At 31.9% G+C, this 25,802-nt stretch overlaps 1 protein-coding gene across 2 annotated transcripts in view; it reads right to left on the bottom strand.

The window, feature by feature from the left end:
- KLHL1 (kelch like family member 1) overlaps nucleotides 1-25,802 on the bottom strand; it is a 308,649-nt gene that overhangs the window by 162,864 nt on the left and 119,983 nt on the right. For both annotated transcript variants that reach the window (XM_069467168.1, XM_069467170.1), the window contains one exon: nucleotides 13,154-13,350. In XM_069467168.1, the coding sequence (XP_069323269.1) occupies nucleotides 13,154-13,350 (197 nt within the window). The remainder of the gene's footprint in view (nucleotides 1-13,153; nucleotides 13,351-25,802) is intronic.

Raw genomic sequence — 25,802 nt, 5'->3', positions numbered from 1 at the left:
AAAACTCTTAGAAGGCAAAGTATATGGAGGTCTTTGTGACCTTGGATTGCTTAATAGTTTCTTAATTGTGACACCAAAAACACAAGCAACAAAAGAAAAATGGATATGTCTAACATCATCACAATTAAAATCATTGTCTTCAAGGAACATTATCAGGGAAATGAAATGAAAGCCCACAAAATAGCAAAAAATATTTGTAAATCATAGAGTTGATAAGGGACTTATATCTAGAATATTTAAAGAACCTTTACAAATAAATAATAAAAAGACAAACAACCACATTTAAAAATTGGTCAAAAGATCTGAATGGACATTTCTCCAAAGAGGATATATAATAGTCCAATAACAAAAAAGATACTCAGTTTCATAAGGCATCAGCGAAACACAAATCAAAACCACAAGATAACATTTCACACACACTAGGATAGGTATAATCAATAAAAAAATTAATAAAAACTGTAGGCAAATATATAGAGTAATTGGACCCTCATACATTCTTGGAGGGAATATGAAATGGTGAAGCTACTTTGAAAAACAGTCTAGCTGTTCGTCAAAATGTCACACATAGAGGTATTACATAACCATTTCACTCCTATGTATGTACCCCCCAAAAATGAAAATATTATGTTCACACAAAAACCTATGGACGAGTGTTCTAGGCAGCATTATTCATAATGGTCCCAAAGTGTAAACAATTCAAATGGCTATCTCCTGATGAATGGATAAATAAAATGAGGTATAGTCACACAATGCAATATTATTTGTCAATAAAAATAAATGAAGCATTGATACATGTTGTAACATAAAAAAATACTATGCTAAGCAAAATAAGCCAATCTCAAAATACCACATATTTTATGATTCCACTTCTACGAAATGTCCATATATTGGATATCTACATAGGTACAACACAGGTTATTGGTTGCCTAAAGGAGGAAATGGAGAATTAATAGGTAAGAGTTTCTTTCTGAAGTGTTATAAATGTTCTAAAATTGATTGTGGTGATGGTTGCACAACTCTGGATATACTTTTAGCGTACTAAAAGTTGTACACTTTAAATTGTGTGGTATGTGAATCACATCTCAACAATGTATTATAATACATAAAGTATTTATAAGTAGAATTTTTTTTCATTCTTCACCAATCATTTATTAATCACCTACTGTTATCAGATAATGTTCTACTTGTAAGTACATTAAGATTATATTATTTAATGATAAGATAGCACTTATCAAATTATCTAGAAATGCATTTGCATTTCATGGAACTTAAGATTTACCAAGATACCTTGAGAATCATGAGGGAATATGTGATGATCTTAACTGAACTTCATTGTTTCACAGTTAGTGAGAGAGATCTCAAGTGAATTACTTAAAGACACACAGTTGTACTAAACAAGTTAAAAAGCCAAATCTTCTAGTTTTCAGTACAATTTTTTGAACTTTACACCTTTTTATAATCAAAGTAAGTGTTGAAACCTCAAATGCCTTCAGTGATCAGGAAGATAGCAGGAAGATAACAAACTTTTAAAACAGTCTATGTAAAAAAATAAGACCATTGTCCTTAATTAAAACAGGATGGGAACATATTCTGGACAAAATTAATAAGTAAATAAAAGAGTGCAGTCTAGATTTTTGAACCATGGTTTAAAAAAGGACTTCAGAAATTATCTCACTTAGTCTATCAATCAGTTGAAATTACTTCCACAGTATCTGTACCAAGACTTTGACGATTTTCCCCTTTAATCCTGGTGTTCTATCATTTCATAAATTGTTTTAAAATTGAACTCTAAGGAATCTCATACATTCTAAGATTTTGTTACTAAAATTTTAGATCACAATACTTAATATTGAGAATATGATACACTATTTGTGAAAAATAAGAACTCACTATTAGTTATAGTTTGGGATTAAAACAGCAATAGCAACAAAAACTAATATTTGCAGAAGATTATGGACCTTTCAAAATCTAATTCTGATACACATTAAATTTCCTTTTCTAAATACAACAAGGAGAACTCTTGATAAGCATATATATTCAGGTTTTGTTCTTTCGTCAATAAGATAAATCTATTCTACTGATATTGTTTGATATTGAGGAATATTATTGAATGAAGAGCTGAGGGTTGGCCTGTGTTTTCCTGTTCAACCAAGCCAAAATTTGGAGTAAGGTTTTTATTTGTTTATGCGTTAGAAAATTCCTATTATTTTGGCCTGGAACCTGTAGTTTCATTGATTCACATTTCTATTGCCTAGGCTGGTAAAGAATACATTTACTTATAGATACTCATGCTGTTTATCTCCAGTTATGTTTGTTATTAAGTTTTATTTTGCATTAAGCTGGAATATATCACTCATACTTCTGCCTTCTTGAAATAAAATAAAGTAATAATCATCAGAGAATTTTATGACTTAAAAAAGTAAAAAAAAAAAAAAAAACAGTATGCATCCAAAGAGTAAGAAAGAATGCTAAAGCATCCTAAAGTGATATCTATTAGTACATATGACAAAGCAGACGTAACTAATGAAGACAATATAGTATGTTTATAGTTTACTTATGCTTTTTCTAGTTCTGTATGAAATTTATAAAAGCTTAAAATGAAAAAGTTAATAGAATAATGATGATCATAATATATCATATATGTCTGTGGAAAATGTGGAATTTTAAAACCATGTAAAATAATGTAATCATAGAGTTAACTTATTTAAAAATACAACCTTTTAATCTGATTAATATATACAGTTAATGCTGATACATGTGTCTATTTTTGTATATAAATTTATGCATATGTTTTAATCAGTGACTACATATAATAAACCATAATTTTAACTTCATCAATTTTCTTCTAGTTCAGTTGCAATTTGCATTTACTTCTAAAAGTATCTTCTACTTTTCATGGTATCTACTGTAACCTCATTACTTAGTTATTATTATCTTTTCTTATCCATATACTGGAAGTAAAAATAGAAATACTACTTTATAAATTGATAATTCATTTTTTTCCTTTCAAATATAACTGGATGAAAAACTAATTTCCATCCCTAACCATCTAGTTGGAAATGTCTTCGTGTTCTATTAGATTCAATTAAAATGCAAATTGTCTTTAACAAATGAGTAAAATAATATAATATCTGGCCTAAATCTTTATTCAGTCATAAATAAATATACTTAGATTTATAATAGTATTAATGAAATAGTCCATTTTGCTTAAAAAGTATTTACCCTTTATTATTTTCAAGAACTCAGCTGGTTTATCAATTGCAATCTACACAACTTTAATGGAAATAAAATTTTTCTTTCATGTTGCTCAAATAAACATTGTTTTACATAAAAAATACTGAATACTTATATGAGCACTATTGGAAATAAGTCCACCACCAAAAGTACGCTATTTCTTAAATTTACTTAGATCTGGCTGTGAATCCCATTCTTCAAACTTTTGCCCATTTCTGCTCACTCTTATCTAGCAATTTTTAATTATGATATGTTATTTCATATGATATGCAGTCATATGAAAACAGAATATTTTTGGCTATGTATTAATTCTTCCCTTACTTATATCCTTTTTGTTGGATCACCAGGTTTTATATTTATTCCTTGATAGAATGGTGACTCTTCAACAAAACCTAAATTTAAGTAAGTGTAGCTTTTATTTGAAATACACAAAAATATTAAATATAGGCCTTGAATATGAAATAGATCTTCTGAGACTTATTTTATTTTTTATTTTTATTTTTTTTTGAGACAGAGTCTCACTTTGTTGCCCAGGCTAGAGTGAGTGCCATGGCGTCAGCCTAGCTCACAGCAACCTCAAACTCCTGAGCTCAAGGAATCCTCCTGTCTCAGCCTCCCAAGTAGTTGGGACTACAGGCATGCACCACCATGCCCGGCTAATTTTTTCTATATATATTTTTAGCTGTCCATATAATTTCTTTCTATTTTTAGTAGAGATGGAGTCTCGCTCTTGCTCAGGCTGGTCTCGAACTCCTGAGCTCAAACGATCCGCCCACCTCGGCCTCCCAGAGTGCTAGGATTACAGGCGTGAGCCACCGCGCCCGGACGAGACTTATTTTAAATTGAAAAATGTACACACACAGTAGATGAAATATTATGTTACTTGTTAAACAGATTTGAAATAAATAATAAAAATGTTACTGAATTCTAAATATCATAAGTGCATCCTACATGCATTTATTTATTATTAAATTTTAAGAAGGAGATATGGAAAATAAAATTAGGCACAAAATAAAATTTAAATTACTGAGGAATACAGATAAAATATTTTACCTCAACTTTTTAATATTCATAATATTTTATTTAAATTTATTAAAAATATATAGTGTATTCCAAATCATTGTCACATGAAAGTACTTAATTATCTATTCTTTCTTTCAGATATTGTTTATTGTGTGCTTAAATAAGACAGGGGCTATACTAAGCATTAAGAATACAACTGTGAACAACACAGATGCAGTTTGTTACCTCATATAGTCTAGCTCTATGCATAACTTTAATATACTTAGAATAATTTGGGGTTTAGGGGTAAACATCTAACATTCTATTAGAAGTTATTTTTCCCTTGAGTAATTTTATAGGAATTTACAATAAATTTCTGAAAGCATTCTTTAAGAGTGAAGATGCCTAATTTCTACTTGGTCCTGTACATAAAGAGCAGACTGGTTTCCCCTTCAGGCAAAGATTGATTTATCATGTTTCTTTTGTACCATAAGCAATCCCTCTACTTTTAATTCCTCTTAAAAAATTACTGTTAAAGATGTAACACAAGTAGAGTCTGTAACAGAGAAATGCCACTGAAAGAAAAAAATCTAAAAAGAGAAGCATACAATGAAATTATTGTAGTTCTATAATGTCATTCATTACCTCATCAGAAAATATAAATATTTTACATTAGTTCATAATGTACAAATTATTATAATAAAGTGAGATTTTCATGGGCATATAAATTGATATTTTTTTCTCGTTTGAATAGAAGTAAATTGTTGATTTCATTTGTTGAGGTCTGTGCTTTGTAAATTGAATAGACCTTGTAAGCAAAATGTTTCTGACTTTTGTTCCTTCTGACATCTCATAGGAAGACTTCTTGGAACTATTCTAATAATATAAGAATTATTACTTTTCATAGAAGGGACTATTACAGATTAAATGATTGAAATCATTAAATTCTTAGGGACCACTTATAAATAAATTTAAGTGTGTGTTAATAGGATATTTTTAAATGTTAATGCTCCTTCTTAAAATTTTGTTAGTTATATTGTTGCCACTGCATCAACTTGAAACATGGCAATTCTTAAAAATATTTTAATCTTCTGGACTTAATACATTTTTTTATGGATTATGTGTGTGTATGTGTATGTGTGGTTTTATACAACTATGTGCTATATCTTTACATTTTAAAAATATCTCCATAGAAAAATAAAATTTAAAAAAATGCAAATGAACACAAGAATTTAACCAATGACTCTGATTTAGAGCAAAAATAAAAACTGCCTGTAAAAAGTAGTCAACAAGTCCTGGAGATTTAATGTGTAGCTTGAGTAGCAATAGATGTGTTAATTTGATTCTGGTAATAAAAGAAGAGTAGTCCATCTAATTTAGGGACAGAGAAAGCTGAAAAACAAAACCAAACAACAAAAAACAAAGGAACAAGAGTCAATTCCTTTCTACTCCGACTTCTGCATGTTTCCTTTTTGCTTTTGATCATTAAACATCAATGGCAGCTTATTCTCCATATTGCTCATTATACTTACCCTGATCCTTTTATTTTTTATCAATGTGCAAAGAAATTATGAAAGTCAAATTTTGACGATTTTCAACTTATTTATATATAATTTAAATGTGTTACTAAGATCATGTATGCATATGAGACACTGGATAGAGTAACAGTAAGTAATGAATAAAAGACATTAAAAATCAATTTTAGCACTAATATCTCATACGATAATCTTGCGAAAGATATGGGTGAAGTGAACTTTATTCTGACAACTTAGAAAAGGATATTTAAAGTTAAACTACATTTATTCTTCCAAAGCTAACTCTAATTTGTGGTTTATTAGAAGGGGTATGTTGATAAAGATAAAAAGCATGCTGCTAACTAGAAACCACGAGAAACGTCAGGTATTCGAAAACATGAACAAAAACTACATTATTAAGGTTTGTTTGGTTTTGCAGGCATTGCTCTAATGGCTCTGAAAGGCAAGTGAAGGATGTTTTAGTTAGTTAGTATTTTTCAGTGCTACCAGACTCTGAAAGGGCAGCTGCTTTTACACTGACTCTGAAAGGCTTTAGGCTCCAGGGCTGTGTTTTCCACCTTTCAAAGCGACTCATGAACAAAGTAGCCTCTGATTAGTCCTGTTGCTACTATCTATGCCTCCAGCCTCAACCTAATGAAATGTTGTAAGTCATGCAGGTAGCACTGGGCCAAAAATAGGGATGAAATGAAGAGGAAAATGAGAAACAAAACAAAACTGAGAACCTTCATGGAGTTCTTTGGAAGTCTCATCTCTGTTTTAGTTTTATAATATCTATTTGTCTGAAGTAATTCATGTTTCGTATTCTGGATATCAAGAATCTGATATTTTGTTATGGGCAAAATGTAATCATTGTATATTTCTTAGTATATAAAAAGGCATGCAATTTGTAGTAAGGCAGTACTAGGTTTAACACCCATTCTAGTGTGTTCTATTAAAGCTGAGTAAATTATTTAACATCCCTGAACCACAGTTTTATCATTTTTAGAATGGATATAAGTAACATATGCCTTGCAGGGATTTTGAAAGGAACAAATTAAATAAGTATGTTTAATACTTAGACTAATTCCTGATTAATATAAACTTTACTTGTGGCATCATCAGCACCAGCAGTGGTTAGGATCATAGTGGTACATAGCTGCTGTCTATGTACCAAATACAACGACAGAAGCTAGAGTTAACTGATTCTGTCTTTTTCTTTCTCACTCTCCCAATATGTATGTGTGTGTGTGTGTGTGTGTGTATATATTTAATATATATGCTTCTACTGAAGGACTCTATTCTTGATCTCTCCTCTTGCCTTCTTCTCATGCCAGTCTGGTGACTAGCCTTAAAATTAAACCTTGGCCATTACTTGATCAAAATGTTCAGTGGTATACCATTATACTCAAGATAAAAACCTAAATCCTTAACAAAATATCCTCAACACTGCAAACTTTGATTCTTCCGAAATCTCCAGCCTCATATCCTACTCCTTCTCCTTCCTTCTCCAACATCCATCTCATCTCATTTGTATTTCCTTAAAAAGAACAGCCTTCCTCTCTCCTCAGATCACTGGCATGTCCATTTTCCTCTGTCATGAACATTTTTAGCTAACTCTGCACCTGACTAATTCTACTTCATCTTTTACAATTCATATAGACATCACTTATTTAAAGATACTTTTTCGGTTTAATTCTCTCTCAGCATTTTATAATTTTTCCTTGTAGCATTTACAATATATATACACACACAGGCATATACACATATATAAGCATATATAATTGTCAATTATAGTGACAATTTATTTGCATTCATTATACTAACCCTGACTCTAAGGGCAATATCCTGTCTACTTTGTTAAATGTTGCATTTTCCGTGCCACCTACTAGGAGCATCCTGAGCACCTGGTACCTAGTAATAAACAGTCACTCATCCCTTTGTTAGGCAGGGACCAAATCTGCAGGTGGCAGATACAGACCAAGAGAGCAGTTCCTAGGGGCAGAGAAGCCAGGAAAGAGACTGCAGGAAAATAATGCAGCTAACAACTGCAAAGAGCAGGAACTTGAGGTTTTGAGGCATACACACCTGTGGAGCTGCAACTTCGTTATAGGAACACCTGTCAATCATGTATATCAATCATCTGGTAACATCCCATTTGTCCCGTAAGTCCTCCCCTGGGCCAGGCCTATAAAAGGAAACCACCTGGGAGTCCTCAGTATCTTTCTCCACTTATTGAGACTGACCTGTTCCTCTCTGGAATGTACTCTCATTTTGTATAGCTCCCTTCTTTTCTGCAACAAAAGCTGTGTAGAATTGCTTCCTGTCTGTGGTCACTCCATGACACTGGCCCTGCTTATGAATTTTCCAAGCAAGGAGCCAAAGAACCAGAACAGTCTGCCAAGAAGCCAGACCTGACATCTTCAGTTACTCATTCAACAATTACTATGTACATATATTTATCTAGCACTTAGATTATAAAAGTTTAAAAAAATGCTACCACAAAACTACTGTATTAATGGAGCAGGTAGACAACAACAACACAAAAAAATATATAAATAATATGAAGCCAGGAACTAATAAGTACTGTCAAGGATATAAAAAGTGTAAGGGAGAGTTTTGAAGGTAGAGTCACTTTATATAGCATATTCAGAGAAGTGATCTCTGTGGAAGTGACATTTGAACAGAGATCTGAATGAGGCAGAGGAGAAAGGGATATAAACATTTGACAGAAGAGTATTTCCAGCAGAGAGAAGAAAGAACAAGTACAAAGGTCCTCAAGTGATATTATGGCTAGTGTAGTAAAAAAATAGTAAGAAAGTCAGTGTAACTAAGACTCTATGAACAGGGAAAATAATGGTAGGAAACGTTATTCGGAAGAATATCAGAGACAAATCACATGTAGTCTTGTTGAATGAGTTCAAGACTGCTGAAATCACAATTCTAAAAGAATACACAACATAAATATGGCAATTAATATATTCTAAAGTACTAGACACTGCCAGGACAAAAAATTCAGTGAATAATATTTGTTCTCCATTATATAATGGAATGTGAAATATATTTATGAAGAGCAGTCATAAAGACATAAAAAAAATCGTATAAGACAGTTTATGAAATTACATAATTCTAAATAAAGGAATACTAAGATTTCAAATGAGGGAGAATTCCATAAAAAGTTTAAAAATATTTCTTTGGCATGAATACACTTAAATTTGAAAGTGAGAGGTTATCTAGAATTTGATACCAAGAAATCCAATAAAAGAAAATCTGAGTAAAGTGGGAGTGAATAGACTATGTGGCAAATATTTAGGAGTGAGATCAATTCCATGTAATTTTTAAGGAAAAATACCTGGGTAGTGGTTTAGAAGCTAGGTGTGGAGGACTATGCAGATTGGAATAAACATTTGAACCTGCTTTATTGGGTTATGTGTTGAAGATTGTTAGGGACAGGCGTAGGTGGTTAACCACAGAAAAAGAAGAGTGGGGCAAAAAGGAGACCAATGAGCATTTAGATCCTAACTTGCAAGGGCAGGAACTTGCGGTTAGGGACTTTTCCTGGCCAGGAGCATGTGCAGAACCTGGGAACTCCTGTTCAAAGGTGATCCTTTCCTTATTGACATATATCAACATGGCAAAAATCACACCCACTAGCGCCATGACAGTTCACAAATTCCATGGCAACCCCTGGAAGTTACCCTATAACGATAAAATTGGGGAGGGCCCTTAGTTCTAAGAATTTCCCACCCTTTTCCCCAGAAAGGTGATGAATATTCCACCCACCATTTAGCATATCATAAGGTTAGACATAAATGTAGAAGTGTGGTAAGACTGCAATGTCTTCTCCACTCGCAGAGATAGACCCATTTCCCCTCAGGAAATGTACTTTCACTTTCTATTCAATGCTGATAAGCCTGAAATAAAAGCTGCTTGTGCAGCAACGTTAGTGATTCTTCCAAGCCAGGAGCCAAAGAACTGGGGCAACACACCTCTAAAAAATCCACACTATTGTTGAAAATGTTGTTGGAAAACAAAGCACTGTATGTTTGAAAGATTGTGAGCAAGAAATTGGAGCCTTAAACAGCTATCAAAAGGGCTGTGGAAGCGAAGCTCAGGGCAGTTCCTTCTAATGATTTCGACCTTCACGTCAACATGAATTGCTCACAAAAACACTCTGCAAATATGTTACACTCCTCAAGAACCTCCAGCTGACTCCCAACAACTGTCTTAGTCTACAACACTGAAGTAAGTAGTTTCAAGGGCTTGCTTGGAAGTTATTTCACTTTTCCATTTCCCTACATACCTGCCTGCAACTGCCTGTGGACAGTAACAGCTGCTGCTTCTCTTCCACCTTCCACATCTTGCATGAATGCCCCTTATTGGCAAATTCTAACCCAGACCATCTGGAGAAAGGATTGCTGGAAAATGAAGTTCCAGGGCTTTCCTCCAAAAGGCAGAGCTGACTTTGGAGTGAAGTGGCAAAGATGATCAGTGGAAACAGACAATTCAGCAGAGAATTAAAGATCAGAGAAGAGAAATAGCCCCTGGACATTCCATCCATCTTTACTCAAAGCAATTTAATTCTAAAATTATGCTTTTATATGATATTTAATTTGAAAAGAGGATTGAATTACTGAAATAACAAAAAAAGAAAAAATTAGAATAAGAAACACTTAAACACTACTGTTTTAAACACAAGTCCATTCTACCAAATACATGAAAAGATGGCTATTTTTATGCCCTAAATTTATTCTTCCACAGGCAAGCAGTTTTTCAACTTTTCTTCATATGACAAGATTATAAAGTATTAACTATTCATGTTATTCTCGTCTGTTTCTGTTTATTAGTCTCTACTGCTTCTAAAGTGTGATATCCAGAATTAAGCACAGGTTTCATAATAAAATCTAATACAGTACAGTGAGACTATTTCTTTCCTTCAGTGATTTTGGTGTCATCTTTATACATATGCAGCCAAAAGTTTGCATTAATACTTTAGAATTAGTTCTACATTTCTGCCTAATATTGAGCTTACAATCAAAATTTTCCAGTATTTTGCATATAAACCACTGCCAAGCTGGGTCACATTCCCTGAATAGATCTTGGAATCATTCACACAAAATCAATAGCTGAAGCCAAACAAATAAGGAACATTTCCAAATTAAAGATAGAAAATCATATACATATCAACAAAATACGGACAGCAAGTTAAGGTCTGGACTTTGAAAATCAAATTCACATCTAAAGAGTTTTAGCAAGGAAATCAAAAATATTAAAAAAAAATTACTTATGTGATAAACAATCAAAAAATAATTAGAGCAAAGAGGGAAGTTAATTCCATCCCAGATGTAGTAGGAAAACTGGAATGATTTGCTACTAAAACAGTTAAGGAGAAAAAAAATCATAGCACAATACGTTTGCTTTCAAAGCACAGATTGAATAGCTTAGGTAAGGGCATATGCCTGGTTAGACAAGGATCACAGGCAAAAATGTGATGAAAAATCACAATTCAGATACAAAACACTCATCGTGAAGTGCTGGAACTAAGGAAAAATAAGAGGTTTAGGAAGACAGCTGGTCAGTAATTTTTCTTCTCTGAAGTACTGACCATGAACATCGGTAGAACACTGGAGCTTCACATTTCCAAAACAACTTGAAATCATTTAAATTTCAACTGAGATGACACAACACATAAGCTATTTACAGTCTCAAAAATAAATTAATATAGGTCACTTGGAATGTGGAATGTCTTCAAACTATTCTATATTTCTGTTTTGAATATATTTTCCTATAAAGTATACATCTGTAATGTCTCTAAAGAAAGAAATTTGTTACTTTGTGTGATTAATTGTGCAACAGTCAAAGCAGCTGCAAGTAAAACATTTTTATTACCAAATTAATAATTTCAAACCAGACCAGAAGGGACAATTATCCCTCTGGATATGGAGGCATATTGTTCTTTGGCTTAGCTAAGCCAGGAGCTCCTAAATGTAATGAAATGTGCCTAATTAAATGACAGCAGTTTGACTTTGATATTTTGGTTGATGAATAATTTGTTTATAGTGATTTTATATGGTTTATATAATTTCAAAAGTAGTATATGATGCCTGTCATGCAATATTTCTAAAGAAGAATTTGACAATAGAATTACAAATCACATATCTACTTTTTATTTCTATATTTTCATTTAAGGTGCTAATCTGCTTAAAGAATTAAGAAAGGAAATGAAAATAATATTGAAACTCTGTCTCAAAATAACAATTAGAATAGTACTAAGTCATTGACTTTCATTAGTAATTTAAAAAAAGTGTTACATTTCAAAATATGAATTTTGAAATAAATAGCAAACATAAAGCTTAATGATTTTCACTTCATATAAATTCTTCCTTTGAGTTGGAAATAAAAAATTCTATAACAGTTAATAATTTGTTGTTATAATACTCAGAATAATAACAACAAAAATAATGTTAGCAAAACTGGCTAGCTTTTATATGGAATCTCTATGCCAGGCATTGTATTAAATGCTTTTAGAATGATTAATTCTAGGTAATGTAATATGATGGACATGAGACTTGTACCTGGTTATTCTATTCTAGAAGGAAAATAATGTCAAAAAAAAAACCAACACTCTAAAGTTCACACTTTTAAAATTTACAATTCAAATGACTTTTGAAATCTCTATAGTTAAAAATGTATACACATATACATACATATATGAAATAAAATCAAAGAGAAATATATTAGGATTAAATTATTTTTTAAATATTTACTGAGTGATGGTATTCACTCAATATAAACTTTTGAATTATAACAATAGTCTTAAAAGTCTAATTACAAGAACATAGATAAGTTGTTTTGTATGTCTAAATATATTTCCTTAGTATAGAAGTTCCCAGGAATTCTGGAGTCCAATATTCAGTATAAAAAAATGAACACTATACAAGATACTATACTGTGGAATATACACTATAATTGTAATATTTTTCTCCATAAATCATACTGGCATAACTACACCAAATATAATCTGCTGTGATGGAGAGTCTGAAAAAATGTATAAGAAAAGATAAAAAGGGCAGCAAGGGAAGTGGGTATAAAAAGATAGATATCCTGGGAGAAATTAAAAAAATATAGTTGAAATAACTTTAAAAATCCCAAATAGTATCTAAATCTGTATTGCCTATTTAACGTAAATAAAGCCAGAAAACAACAATAAAGTCCATTATGTGCTGTCTTTCTTACTTTGAAAATGTAAAATACAATATCGCACATTGTATTCCATATTATAAAAATGTGCCAAGCAGACAAAACTCATTTTAAACTTAAAAAGTTGTTCAAAGCCATCACAGTAATTATTTTCACCCTGGCAATACAGTGTATGTCTCTATTTTTAAGATATTGAATTTCCTTACCATTGTGTAGCTGTGGGCCACCTTCATTAATTCAATGCATCCTTGAGCATCTGCGAATGCTCGGATTCCTAAGCAGTTAGAAGGATGCAAAAGCTTCATGAGGAAGTGGCAGCACACTTCTACTACTTGAGGAAGCTGAAGAAGGCACGCTGCAGCAAGAAGGTTTTCAATGGTGTCTTCCTTTAATTCCAAGCAGCCTAAATATAAGTGAAAATAATTATGAAACTCTTTTAGAAACATGAAAGAACATGTGCCATGGTATTACTCAAAACATCAGGCTCATTTGCTAGAAATTATCTAAACTGAGATTGATAATCCAGACATAGATAACTCAATAAAGGCCAGCAATTGTTTTAAGCACTTTGCATTTCCTATTTTATGCAATGTTCAAAATCACCCAGTACATACAAATACAGTTTCAGCTAAAATATCCATATCCATTTCTGCAGTAATTATGGTTCTTCCTTTGGTTGTGAAACAAGAAATAAAGAGAGAAAACTAAGGTTCAGATTATATGTCTACAAACAGGAGAGCAAAGATTCACTAAGTTTCTGACAATGTAAATATTTCTGTTTAATATGAAATGCTTATGCATGCATAATTAATATACATATATTAATTTATATATGCATGAGTTGTAGATTGCTAGTATGGATTTAACTCACTGTGCCAATGTTTACAATTGTCTATTTTTTTTCTTTTGGTCTCTTATCTTAACTACACACAAAAAATGAGCTCTTCAGTGTTTTCTTTTTTCTGTAATTTCCAGAATAATTTATTAAAGAATGGATCTGCTTCTGGAATGTTTATAGAACTCATCTTTGAACATCATGGGATTAACTATCTGGGCTTAGATTTTATCTAGCAATTCAATGTCTTTGTTATTTTTAGTCTCATTCAGATTTTCTATTTGTATCTGAGTGAACTTTTATAAGTCATACATTCTAAGAAATGGTTTATTCTGTTTTTGTGGCACAGACTACTAGCTCTTCATTAAAAATATCTTTACTCATTTTTCCTGAACACAATGCCAGACTATATTTCTCTTGGGTTAGTTGTGACATATAACAATTTCTTGTCAATGAGCCATGAGCAGAAGGGATGTGTGTTACAACCAGACCAGTGCATTTATGCTGTGTGTCCTCATCCACTCTTTCTTCCTCTGCTACCAGCTAATTAAAGGATAAACTGCGAATGTATGGAAGATACACAATAAGGAAAAAGCCTGGGTCCTGAGGCAACGCCTGGATGTGATATTTTTCATAGTATGTATTGTTTACTTTTGCCTTCTGTCATTTCTACTTTGTTAAATTAATCAACATTTTCAGTGGATTTTCTAATTAAACAATTTCAGAGAGTCAATGTTTTTCTTAATGGACAATATAGAGTAATAGTGATGGATAGGTTTTTTAGTAGTATATTTATTTTATTGATTTTGTTTAGAAATTATTGGCCTTGCTGAATATGAAGATATAGGATTTCATTAGTACTGGAAAATAATTACTGGTTTTTATTTAAACAATTTTCCATTCCTAACTTTGTTTCCACTATTTTTCCTCAGAGACTATTCCTAATGGATATATACTGAATCATCACATTCTGTCCTCCATGTCTGTAACTTTTTATATCTTCCATTCACTAATTCTCTCTTCAGCATATCTAATATTTTGTTTAACCCTGATTTTTTTTAAAACTTCAATGACTATTTTACTTTTACTTCTATAAATTCTTTCCATGAGAATTATTTGTACCACAATATTTATAATATTTTCATATCTAACTTCAAATTTGTGGATACTTTTTGGCATACCTAGCATACTATTTACTCCTAACTTTCTAAAAATTTATATAGCATTCTAGAAGTTTTCCCCATGAGAATTATTCACCTCATAGAATTTTTAATAAATTCATAAAAACATCAATTCATACTCAAAGATTTTAAAACATTTTAAATAATGTTTTCATTTTTCCTTGATTATTTATTTCTTGTATTCTCTCTGTCTTTATATATTTTTTTCGTATTTTAAATTTTAATTATAATTAGCTTAAATAAATATCTATGCTCTCAGTTTAAAAGAAAATTTTTGAGAATTTTAGATGTTTTTCTGAGAAAATAGTGTCCTGTTCTATTCTGCTTTCTGAATTTTCTAAATTTGACTGGTTTGAATTATTCAAGCTAGTTTTGCTTATATATTTATTTTACTTTTTACCCGAGTAAGACATACATTGGAACTTCTAATATTCAACAACTGCTATTAGTCCCTACATACAAAGAATATGTTAATTTATTTGTGAACTTGGAAGGCAGGGTACACTAAACTTGAAACTCCAATATAAAGTTTAGTGTAATTCTATTTAATCAACATTATTAATGTGCTGTTCTTTAATTGAAATTTAGAAGTATATTCCTGCCAGCTGTTGTATATTTTCTAACTTTGTCATGCTACCATCATTTTTTTTTAGATTTCTCCTTTTTATCATGAATAGTTTTATGACCTAATAGAAAAATTGGTTTTCTACTTTTAAAATTTTATTTTTCAAGGATAGAGTATTTATTAAGAAAGATCTTTATAAGCATAACTTTATTTTTCCACACCAAAGTTTTTATTCTTGAATTTTTTAACATACAGTAATTTGCAAGAATAGTACAAAAAACACCATATACCCTTCATCTAGCTTCACCAATTGTGTATGTGTGTGTATGTTTATGTTGTAGTTGCTAAATTATTTGAGGACTACTTTCAGCCATCGTATTTCACACCTAAATGCTTCAGAATGTATCATCTAAGAACACAGGCATTCTCCAACATAATGGCAATATAATTATCACCCATAAAATTGATTCTGTAGCGTTTGCTATAATGTACATTTCCCCAAACATTCAGAGTTTGCCTTATAGATTTTAATATGATTATTTTTTTAATTCATGATCTAATCAAGAATCACACATTATATTTACTTGTTAGATTTCTTTGGTCTCCTTTAATTAAGAAGAGTTCCCCAGCTATTCTGTCATTTGTGATATTTGTATTGGTGAAGAAACCGGATGAGTTGTTTCCTAGAGTTCCTCAGTTTGGACTATATTTCCCATGATTAGACTTAGGTGAAATCTTTTAGGCAGGGACGCCATACAGGTGACCTTGTACCCTTCCCGATGCCTAACCAGGAGGCTCATGACATTAATGTGTCCCATTGTTGGTGGTGCTAAGTTCGGTATCTTGTTTAAGGCAGATCTGTAGGATTCTTTATTTTAAAGAAACTTATTCCTTTATAATTGATGAATAATCTTTTTGATGATGGATACCTTTGCTTCCAAACATGGCATTTCACTCATAACTTAACATGTTTAATAGATAAAGAGCATTATATTTTATTTATGTTTCACAAAAAGTTAAGACAACAAAATACTCTAAAGTGTGCTTCCAGGCATAGCAAGTTATTTGATGAAGAAAAAAAAGAGTAAAGTGGAGACAAGTTGAAAGGGTCAGTGAATAGAGTAATATTAAGATACATTTTTATTATATATCAATTTATAATTAAATTAGATATCTAAATTTTGGTTTTGATATAAGACAGAGACACTGTATTAATAATAAAAACCAAAATAGTTGTTTAAAATTTTAGTTAATACACAAGTATCCTGTTGTTAAAAGATTACCAGTAGTAGAAAATTGAAGCTCATAGATTAGTTCATCAGAGGAAATATTTTCCTCTAGCAATAAAATACTTTGAGATGTTTATATTGACATTATCAATAGCATTATTATACAGTAATATTGTTTAACAATATCTTCATCTGAAGTTCACAATTCATACTGATCTGAATGATTTTAAGAACTTATATCAGTACAAATTATTGATACATATTTTAAAGTTTATGGAATAAACTTTAGTCATCAGAGAAAAGTATTTTATAGGTATAGAAATCAATATTTTATATCAATATTAGGTGATTTATGAAATGTATATCTTGTTATTAAAATAAAGTTAAAATAGAAGAGATAATAGGAACACATTAAAATTTGTTTTAATAGCACATAAAAACAATAAAATTTGTGTTTATTTATAACTGATTATAATTATCACAATATATATCTTCAAAATATTTTCATGATTTAAAACCTCCAAAGGAATTTTATCTAAATTGTTCAGTATACACGGTTAGATATTTCTTTTTTTTTTTCTTTTTTTTATTTTTTTGTTTCTGTTTCAGCTCATTATGGGGGTACAAAAGATCAGGCTATATACATTGCCCATGCCTCCCCATCCCCCCGAGTCTGAGCTTCAGTTGTGTCCATTCCCTAGACAGTGCACATCACACTCATCATGTAGCTGTGCACCCCTCGCCTCCCCCAACTCCATCCCCCCCCCAGTCAGAACTTCAATCGTGTCCATTACCCAGGCAGTGCGCATCACACTCAACAAGTACACCCATCCCTTCCACCCAGCCCCAACCTCTGTCCGATACCCAATTGGTGTTATTCCCAAATGTGCAGTCAGGGAAATAGATCCTGTGAAAATCAGATAAAACGGATAAATGCCACTGATATGACTTTTATGGATTTTATTTTATTGTAATTTCAGAACATCAGGAGGGTGACTTTCAATGTAATTTACTTTTTGTCTTAATAGAACTTATGCAGAACGGAATTAGGACAGCAGGCCTGAACTGCTAACCTTGAAAAGGCCCACTTGCAAGATTTGCCTTTAGCTAGTGTCTGAGAACTTAGCTTTGAAGAGGCCTCCCACCATTAACTGATAGGAATGGCTCCCTGTGCATACACTGTTGGTACAAACCGTATGATTTATGCTGAACACCCGCTTTCCTTCTGGGCATCTGGAATTTTGGTAAGTGTTAGACACAAGCTGCCTATGTGATCAGCACCTAATAACAACTTGGAGCACTGAATCTCTAATGAGCTTGTTGTTTGGCAACATTTCCCACACTCTGTCAAATCAGTGCAGGTAGAATTAATTGTGCCCTCTGGGAATCCCTGAAAGGGAGCCCTTGGAAGTATGCACCTGGTATCCTCTGGGCTTCACTCCATGGACTGTTTCCCTTTTTTGATTGTGCTATGTATCCTTTGGCCATCATAAATCACAGCCATTGCTACAAATGTATGCTGAGTTTTCCCAGTGAATCATCAAATCCGGGGGCTAGATTTGGGGACCTCTCAACATGACATTAAATCAGAAGACTTGGAGCGGTAGGGAAACATAGAGATATGCTTTGTCCACAGGCTAGAAGATCAATATTGTTAAGATTTCATTTCACTCCAAATTAATCTACAGCTTTATTACAATCACATTCATAATTCCAGCAATTTGAAAAATTTTTGAAAGTTTCAAAACTGTTTCTATGAGTATACAATGGACCAAGAATAACCAAAATAATTTTGAAAAATAACAAAGTGGATGTAAAATCCCTATCTGATTTTAAGACTCATTACAAAGCTACAGTAATTAAAATGGATTGATACTAGTCTAAACACAGACAAGTAGAGAAATAGAACAAAGTCCAGCAATAGACCCACCCACATAAGAACAACTAATTTATGCAAATGTACAAAGGAAATTCAGTTGAGAAGACATAGTCCTCGAACAAGTAAGATCTCCGTGACTTGTATTTCTATCCATACCCCCTTACAGTGTATAAAATTTACTCAAAATGGATCATGAACCTGAATACTAAACATTAAATTATAGATCTTCTATAAGAAATCATAGAATAAAATCTTTATAACCTTAGGTTATTTAAAGATTTCTTAGATAAAACTTCAAAAGCATAATTCCCAAAAGAACAAATTAAAAAATTGAACTTCAAAAACCCACTGTGAGAAATATTATTAAAGGAACGAAAAGATGAACCATAGACTGGGAAAAATGTTGGCAAAACATGTATCTGATGAAATATTGTATCCAGAATACATAAAGAACTCTCAAAGTAAATAAAAAAAACTGGACAAATGATTTGTACAGACATTTCACAAAAGAAGATAAATGAATGGAAAATGCTTAGTATTATTAGTGTTTCAGGGACTGCACATTAAAAACACAATGACATATCACCACACATCTATTAGAACTGCTGGTAGAAATGTGAAATGATACAACAATGGAAAAAAGTTTTGCAGTTACACCTCTCATATGACTCAGCCATTCTAGTCCTAGGTTTAGGTTTTGCTCAAGAAAAAGGAAAGAATATATTGATACAAAGCCTTTTTTTTTTTTTTTTTTTTTTGAGACAGAGTCTCACTCTGTTGCCCAGGCTAGAGTGAGTGCCATGGCGTCAGCCTAGCTCACAGCAACCTCAAACTCCTGAGCTCAAGCGATCCTCCTGTCTCAGCCTCCCGAGTAGCTGGGACTACAGGCATGCGCCACCATGCCCAGCTAATTTTTTTTTATATATATTTTTAGCTGTCCATATAATTTCTTTCTATTTTTTTTTTTTTAGTAGAGGGGGGTCTCGCTCTTGCTCAGGCTGGTCTCGAACTCCTGAGCTCAAACGATCCGCCCACCTCGGCCTCCCAGAGTGGTAGGATTACAGGCGTGAGCCACCGCGCCCGGCTGATACAAAGCCTTGTACATGAATGTTTGTAATATATTTATTTTATAATGATCCCAAACTGGAAACAACCTAAGTGTTTGTGAACCAGTGAATGGATTAACACATTGGAGTATATCTAAACAATGGAATACTTCATAGTAATAAAAAGGAAAGAACTATTGATGTATGCAATATCATGGTTAATTATGGTGAAGGCAAAATAATTATGCTGAGTGAAATAAATTAGACAAAAAAGAATACAGACTCTATGATCAAATTTAAACAAAATTCTTGAAAATTCAAAGTAATTTGTTGTGAAAGAAATCAAATAATTGGTGTCTCTGCATGAGGGAGGGCTAAAGAGGAGCAACAAGGTAGATAACAAAAGGGCATAAGATAATATTTGAGGGTGATGAATACATCCATTACTTTGTGGTGATGGTTTTATGAATGTATACATATGCCAAACTTGTCAAATTGTACACTGTATATATGAGCAATTTATTTATGTCAGTCATTCATCAATAAAGCTTTCAAAAAGAATACTCAACTGTTTTACAAATACATTTAATAAAAAGGATTTAAGTTGACAAGTAGATATTAGTATTTTCTGAAGGCTTAAATTCAAACAAAATCACACAAATATATGATATTATAATTTAGAGAGGTTGAAGGTTATGTATTAATTTTTTCTTAAATTTTGCAACATATAGAACATGATCATAGTCATGGAAAGTCACATATGCTGTTATCACTTAATATATCAAAAACATAGTGTTAATACAATTTTTAAAATGTAAGCCTAATGTACAAAATGGTGTGCGTGTGTGTGTGTGTGTGTGTGTGTGTATGTTTGTATCTTTATCTTCTCAGATCAACACTGGAGAAGAGATTCAGAGCTAGTATGCCAGAGGAATAAATTTATAAAATATTTAAGGTATTCCCTGGGGGAAGAAAACACAATTATTCAGTCCAAATCAAATACTGGGCTAGTACTAAATTTCATAGTAATTCAGACAGAATTTTAGCAGAGCATCTTTCCATTCTTTATCCTTAAAAAAATTTTTTTTTGAATTTTCACAGGTTACATGTAGATACAATTTGTGAAGGTTACTTATTGGTAACTTTGAAGGTTAATTTGGGTGTTGTAACGATTGTTTGTCTCAAAAAGTTAAAAATGTTCTATTTTTTTTAAACTTGTAATATATCCAATGAAAGGATCTATTTGTAAAAGCCAGATAGCACAAATGGAATATTAGCAAGTATTGAGCTTGAATGCATGCATACTAAGCTACCTCATGCATACTATTATATATTTCTTTAGATCTATAACCTGGCCATTTCTCTGACAGACTTAGATGGTAAAAAGGTAAAAATCTGCCAAGTGTTTGACTTAAAAGTTAACTTTAAGAAAAAGAATACTGTCAATGAAAAAAAAAAAAAGTCATTGTATATTTTCATTCACAGTTGACTTTTAAGGCACAATATTCCCAAATATGTTTACTAAGAGGGAAAATCCACATAATTTTACTTAGGTGCCATAGAGAATTGGTTTAAAAATATGTGATACCCAGACTAAACTTTAGATACTTAGGGAATCTATGTTTCTAATAACAGAAAATTACTAGAAATAGTTTTCAAATACTAAGGAAATACTTGTAATCTCTCAACAAGTTCAAAGGAATTCTGTCTCCAGAGTTAATTAATTAAAGTCAATATTCATCAGGAAACAGCCATCTTCTCAAGTGACTTTCTCAATTCCCATCATAGTTGCCATAGTTTCAAGTTGCAGATTCAGATAGGAAAACGTGTATCAGAAGAACTATTCCTTTATGTGTATTTCTCTTTCATCAGTAAAGAAATCTTTACCAGAAGATTTCTCAGAAGTCTCGCCTCCATGTTGCCTTGGCAAAAATTGTGTCACATGACCATGCCTAACTCAGTCATTAGGAAAGGCATAAAACCTGATTGATTTTTGACCTTATAAACTGGTCATAGAATTAGTGTCTCCCTCTTTTTCATTCAGCTGGGAGACTGAGAGAGGAATAGTTTTTGAATAGGGTATCAGCAAGCTGTGCTACATTTATCTACAGTTTCATCTTAAGTAAATACTAAATCCACCACATATTCCAAACATGTATAAGTAGACTTAAACTCTAATTTTCTATAGGAGAATATATTTAAATTTACACTGTATTGAAATGAAAATATGTTAAATAGAATAGGAAGGAAAAAGTGAACTTTATAAAATAACATAAATCTATGTTGTTCTATTTTTCATCAGATAAGTGGTCCCCTATTAACAAATGTGCTGCCTACCAACATTTCAACTATAAAATCAGTTACACTGAAAAAAAAAAGTATATTCCCAAAGGTACTATATCAATAATGTATATTTTATCAGATAAGAGCAAAAACTACCTATAAAAATCCAAGGTAAATTAAATTCTATCTATGTTTATCATCTAGCTATCATCATTCTCTCTCTGCCTTAAAAGAAAAGAAAGAGAAATAATTGTCACCCAAGAAATTAAAAAAAAGTTCAAAATGGATATTTTCAGAAACTTGGGATTTGAAAAATACATTTTTTATGTTAGAATACTTCTAAATTTACAGAAAATCACAAGGATGGTAAAGAGATTTCCTATATTTAATAACATATGCCTGGTTTCCCTTGTCATTAACATTTCACATTAATATGATACCTGTGTTATATTAACGAACAAACATTGTTATATTATTGTTAACTAAAGTCCATATTTTAATCACATTTCCTTAGATTTTCTTTTTACCTAATGTCCTTTTTTTGTGCCAGGATCCCATTCAGATACCACACCTCACTCATTTGTGTCTCACTAGGCAAGTCTTGTCTGTGACAGTTTCTCAGACTTTCCTTTATTTTTTGACTTTGGTAGTTTTGAAGAGTACTGGTTCAGAATTTTTGTGAAATATCCTTTAATTGAGATTTTTCTGATTATGATTAGACTGGGATTATGGATTTTGGTTTCATCATATCCTATCAAGGAAACACTATCAACTTGACTTAATCACTGTTGATATTAATCTTGATCACTTAACGGAGGTAGCCTTTGCTGGGTTTCTCCACTGCAATGTTACTCTTTACTGCTTTGTGTACTGTACTCTCTGGAAGAAAGTCCCTATGCATAGCCCACACTTAAGGAGTGGGGAGTTGTGCTCTATCTTCTTGAGGGTGGAGTAACTACATAAGTGATTTGGAATTCTTCTGCATGGGAACTTTGCCTATTCTCCAACACTTATTTACTTTGTCAATAATTTATTTGTATCAGCAAATTCATAGGAATTTTTGAATAAGTGCTTTAATAAAGACAGGAGAGTTAAAGATATTTTGGTGTTACATCATTTTATAGTCTTTGGTAGGCTTACACATATTTTCATGTTATGAAAAGAAACTCATTTTTATTGCAATTAAGAATTTTGCTGCCATCAAATTGTTTGGTAATGCCAATATGTGCCACATTACTGTCACCCTGTTCTTCGCTCTCTCTCTCTTATCAGAAAGAAAATCCTGGTTGTTTTCTAAAAATTATAGCAAACTGGCTTTAGGAAACAGAATACAAGCTCTACTCATGAGATTTTATAACCCTAGAGCTCACTAATCTGTAAACAATGGTGTATATGCCTTCCAGCCTCAAGAAGAGAGTGGCTTATGTTTTTTGAGTACTAAATACATCTCAGAGTCCAAGGGCCCACTGTTAGAAGAGTCAGAAAAAGCTATACAAGGACAAGTTAAAAAGTACCTGTGACAGCACAGGCCATCATTTTTCTATTTCTAACTGCTCACCTTATTCCTGTCTTTGAAAGTCCACTGGGGGGCAGGTCAGAATTAAATATTTCAGTAGCTCTAATTTATTTCAATTGCTTTAAATTTACTTTTATTCTATATCCAACATTTGAAGGGAATAAGGAATTGTTCTCACAGTAAAAATCTTGACTTTGCCCAAACATTCTCTTGACTCACACACATGCATAGATGTCAAACTTCCTCCAATTTAATAATAGATTATATCCCTTATCCTCACTATATTATTATCTATAACTCTATCCCTAATCAACTCCGTAGATTTTTTTCCCACTCTCTCTACTTTGTATGGAGTTTAACCTAAAACAGCTTATCATGCAACACTCAAGGAAATTTGGGTTGTTAAGGAAAATAAAAAGCATTCTGTTGTTTAATGCACAAAATTATTATTGGCCTTTGTACTTGGACTTGAATCAGACAACAGAAGCAATAGTATTGTAACTCATTATTATATCTGTTTTTGGATAAATAGAATGTGTGAGGTATTTCACATTGCATCACATGTGCATTCAATATACTTTTGATAATTTTGAATACTTAAAGAAAATATTCTCCTGTTTTAATATCAGACACCTATGTTTATGTTGAGCAAAATATTTGCTTTTATTTTATAATATAACTCCTCTTTGCTTTGGTGACTGAGACACTAAAAAAAAATTGGTATTTCATTTCTATGAGTATAAACAGAATCTTAAAAAATTTACTTATGGTGAAAATCATACCATGAGTATTGTGGATTTGAATTTAAATGCCTTTTCCAGGTCTTTTTCATTTGAATTTCAGAGCCATATACGCCATGAATACTTAACAATGAAACTAAGACAAAAGGCATAAACTGGTGGCTTATTTAAAGGGCTTTTAATTTTTTTCTTCTTCTATATTCTACTTCAATCAGAAAAATAGAAGGGAGATAGAAAGAGATAGGTATAAGACAATACAACTTCTGCTGGCCAAATTTTAGCAACAGTAGGAGCATTTTCCCATTGAACCATGTTGAAATCCAGTTATCTGCAAAGCTCTTCCATCTTGAGGTGCTTAAATGTTAAGATTTTATGAACTAACTGGGGTGTTTGTGAGGTAAAAAGAAAAAAGGTTGGCAGTTCTGATATTTTATTATCTGACAATCTGCCCAGATCAGGGATTCTATCATCCTACCTGTCTATACAGCTGCCCCACCCACTTCCTCTCTACTCTGTGGATTGCACTGACAGATTTTTGTTTGTTTGTTTAACAAATAATTTTCTTTGGGGCTCTGTCTTGGATCCCAAAATATGTTTAATATGTGATCTTCTTCGCTTTCTGCTATCATTATAGGTCATTTCCAGAAATCACCACTTTTTTTTTCTGACTACAAATATGCACATATTTCATGAAATCTTCACATATAACAATCTTTATTTATAATCAGTATTTTTTAGCCCAAATGAACTGTTACAAAGTGTTGTTGAGGGAGCATACAGATACAGAATTTCCAATAAATGTTAAATTCTTTCCCAAAACACTAGCCTAGCACACTGACCTATATCATATTACTTATATTTTATTTTCTCTCATTCATATATTTTACTTTGAAGTCATTTTAGCCATTTTGTGATATGAAAAATTTAAATTAAATAAATATAAACAAGAGGTTTGTATACAAGGTCCTAAATATGTTTAACTTAATTTGGCAAATAAAATAATAATTTGTCAAAACAATTAAAAATGTCCTACTACATCATTTTCAGATAAGTCAAATTTCCCAATTAATCAACAATCCCCATTAGTCAAGAAGTAGACTAATTAGCCCAGGAAAACATATAAAAATAATTAATTGCATATATTTCAATGTATCATTTACATTTTTTAGGCATGGATCTAGCAGAAATGAGAATGTCAAATATTTGACAAGTGCAAAGTGTTTTTTTTTTTCTTTACAATTCTTCTTGTGAGATTGCACTTCCATTACTTGTCTTCAAAATTTATTGATGTTTTTGTTCTACCTTATCCTCTCCCCTCACTACTCCTAAGCATTTCTTAAGAGAAGAAGAAGAGATAAGGTGGGACAGATATATCAGACTCATGTAAATGCCATTTGGCTAGGATATTTTCCCTAGTTGAGGATTGTAAGGGGATAGCAATAATAGTCATAATGTGCCAGAGAAGGAAATTCAAGTACACACTTCAAAGGAATCAATGATCAGCGTATTCCTTCAGTATAGCTTGAGCATGCAATCTACTTCTGGCCAAAATCTGTCTTCCTTGTTGGATTGCACTTACCA

The sequence above is a fragment of the Eulemur rufifrons genome, chromosome 4, assembly GCF_041146395.1.
Source record: "Eulemur rufifrons isolate Redbay chromosome 4, OSU_ERuf_1, whole genome shotgun sequence".
Lineage (NCBI taxonomy): Eukaryota > Metazoa > Chordata > Mammalia > Primates > Lemuridae > Eulemur > Eulemur rufifrons.
Note: the sequence above shows the minus strand (reverse complement) of the source record. Positions and strands in the feature narration are given on the sequence as shown.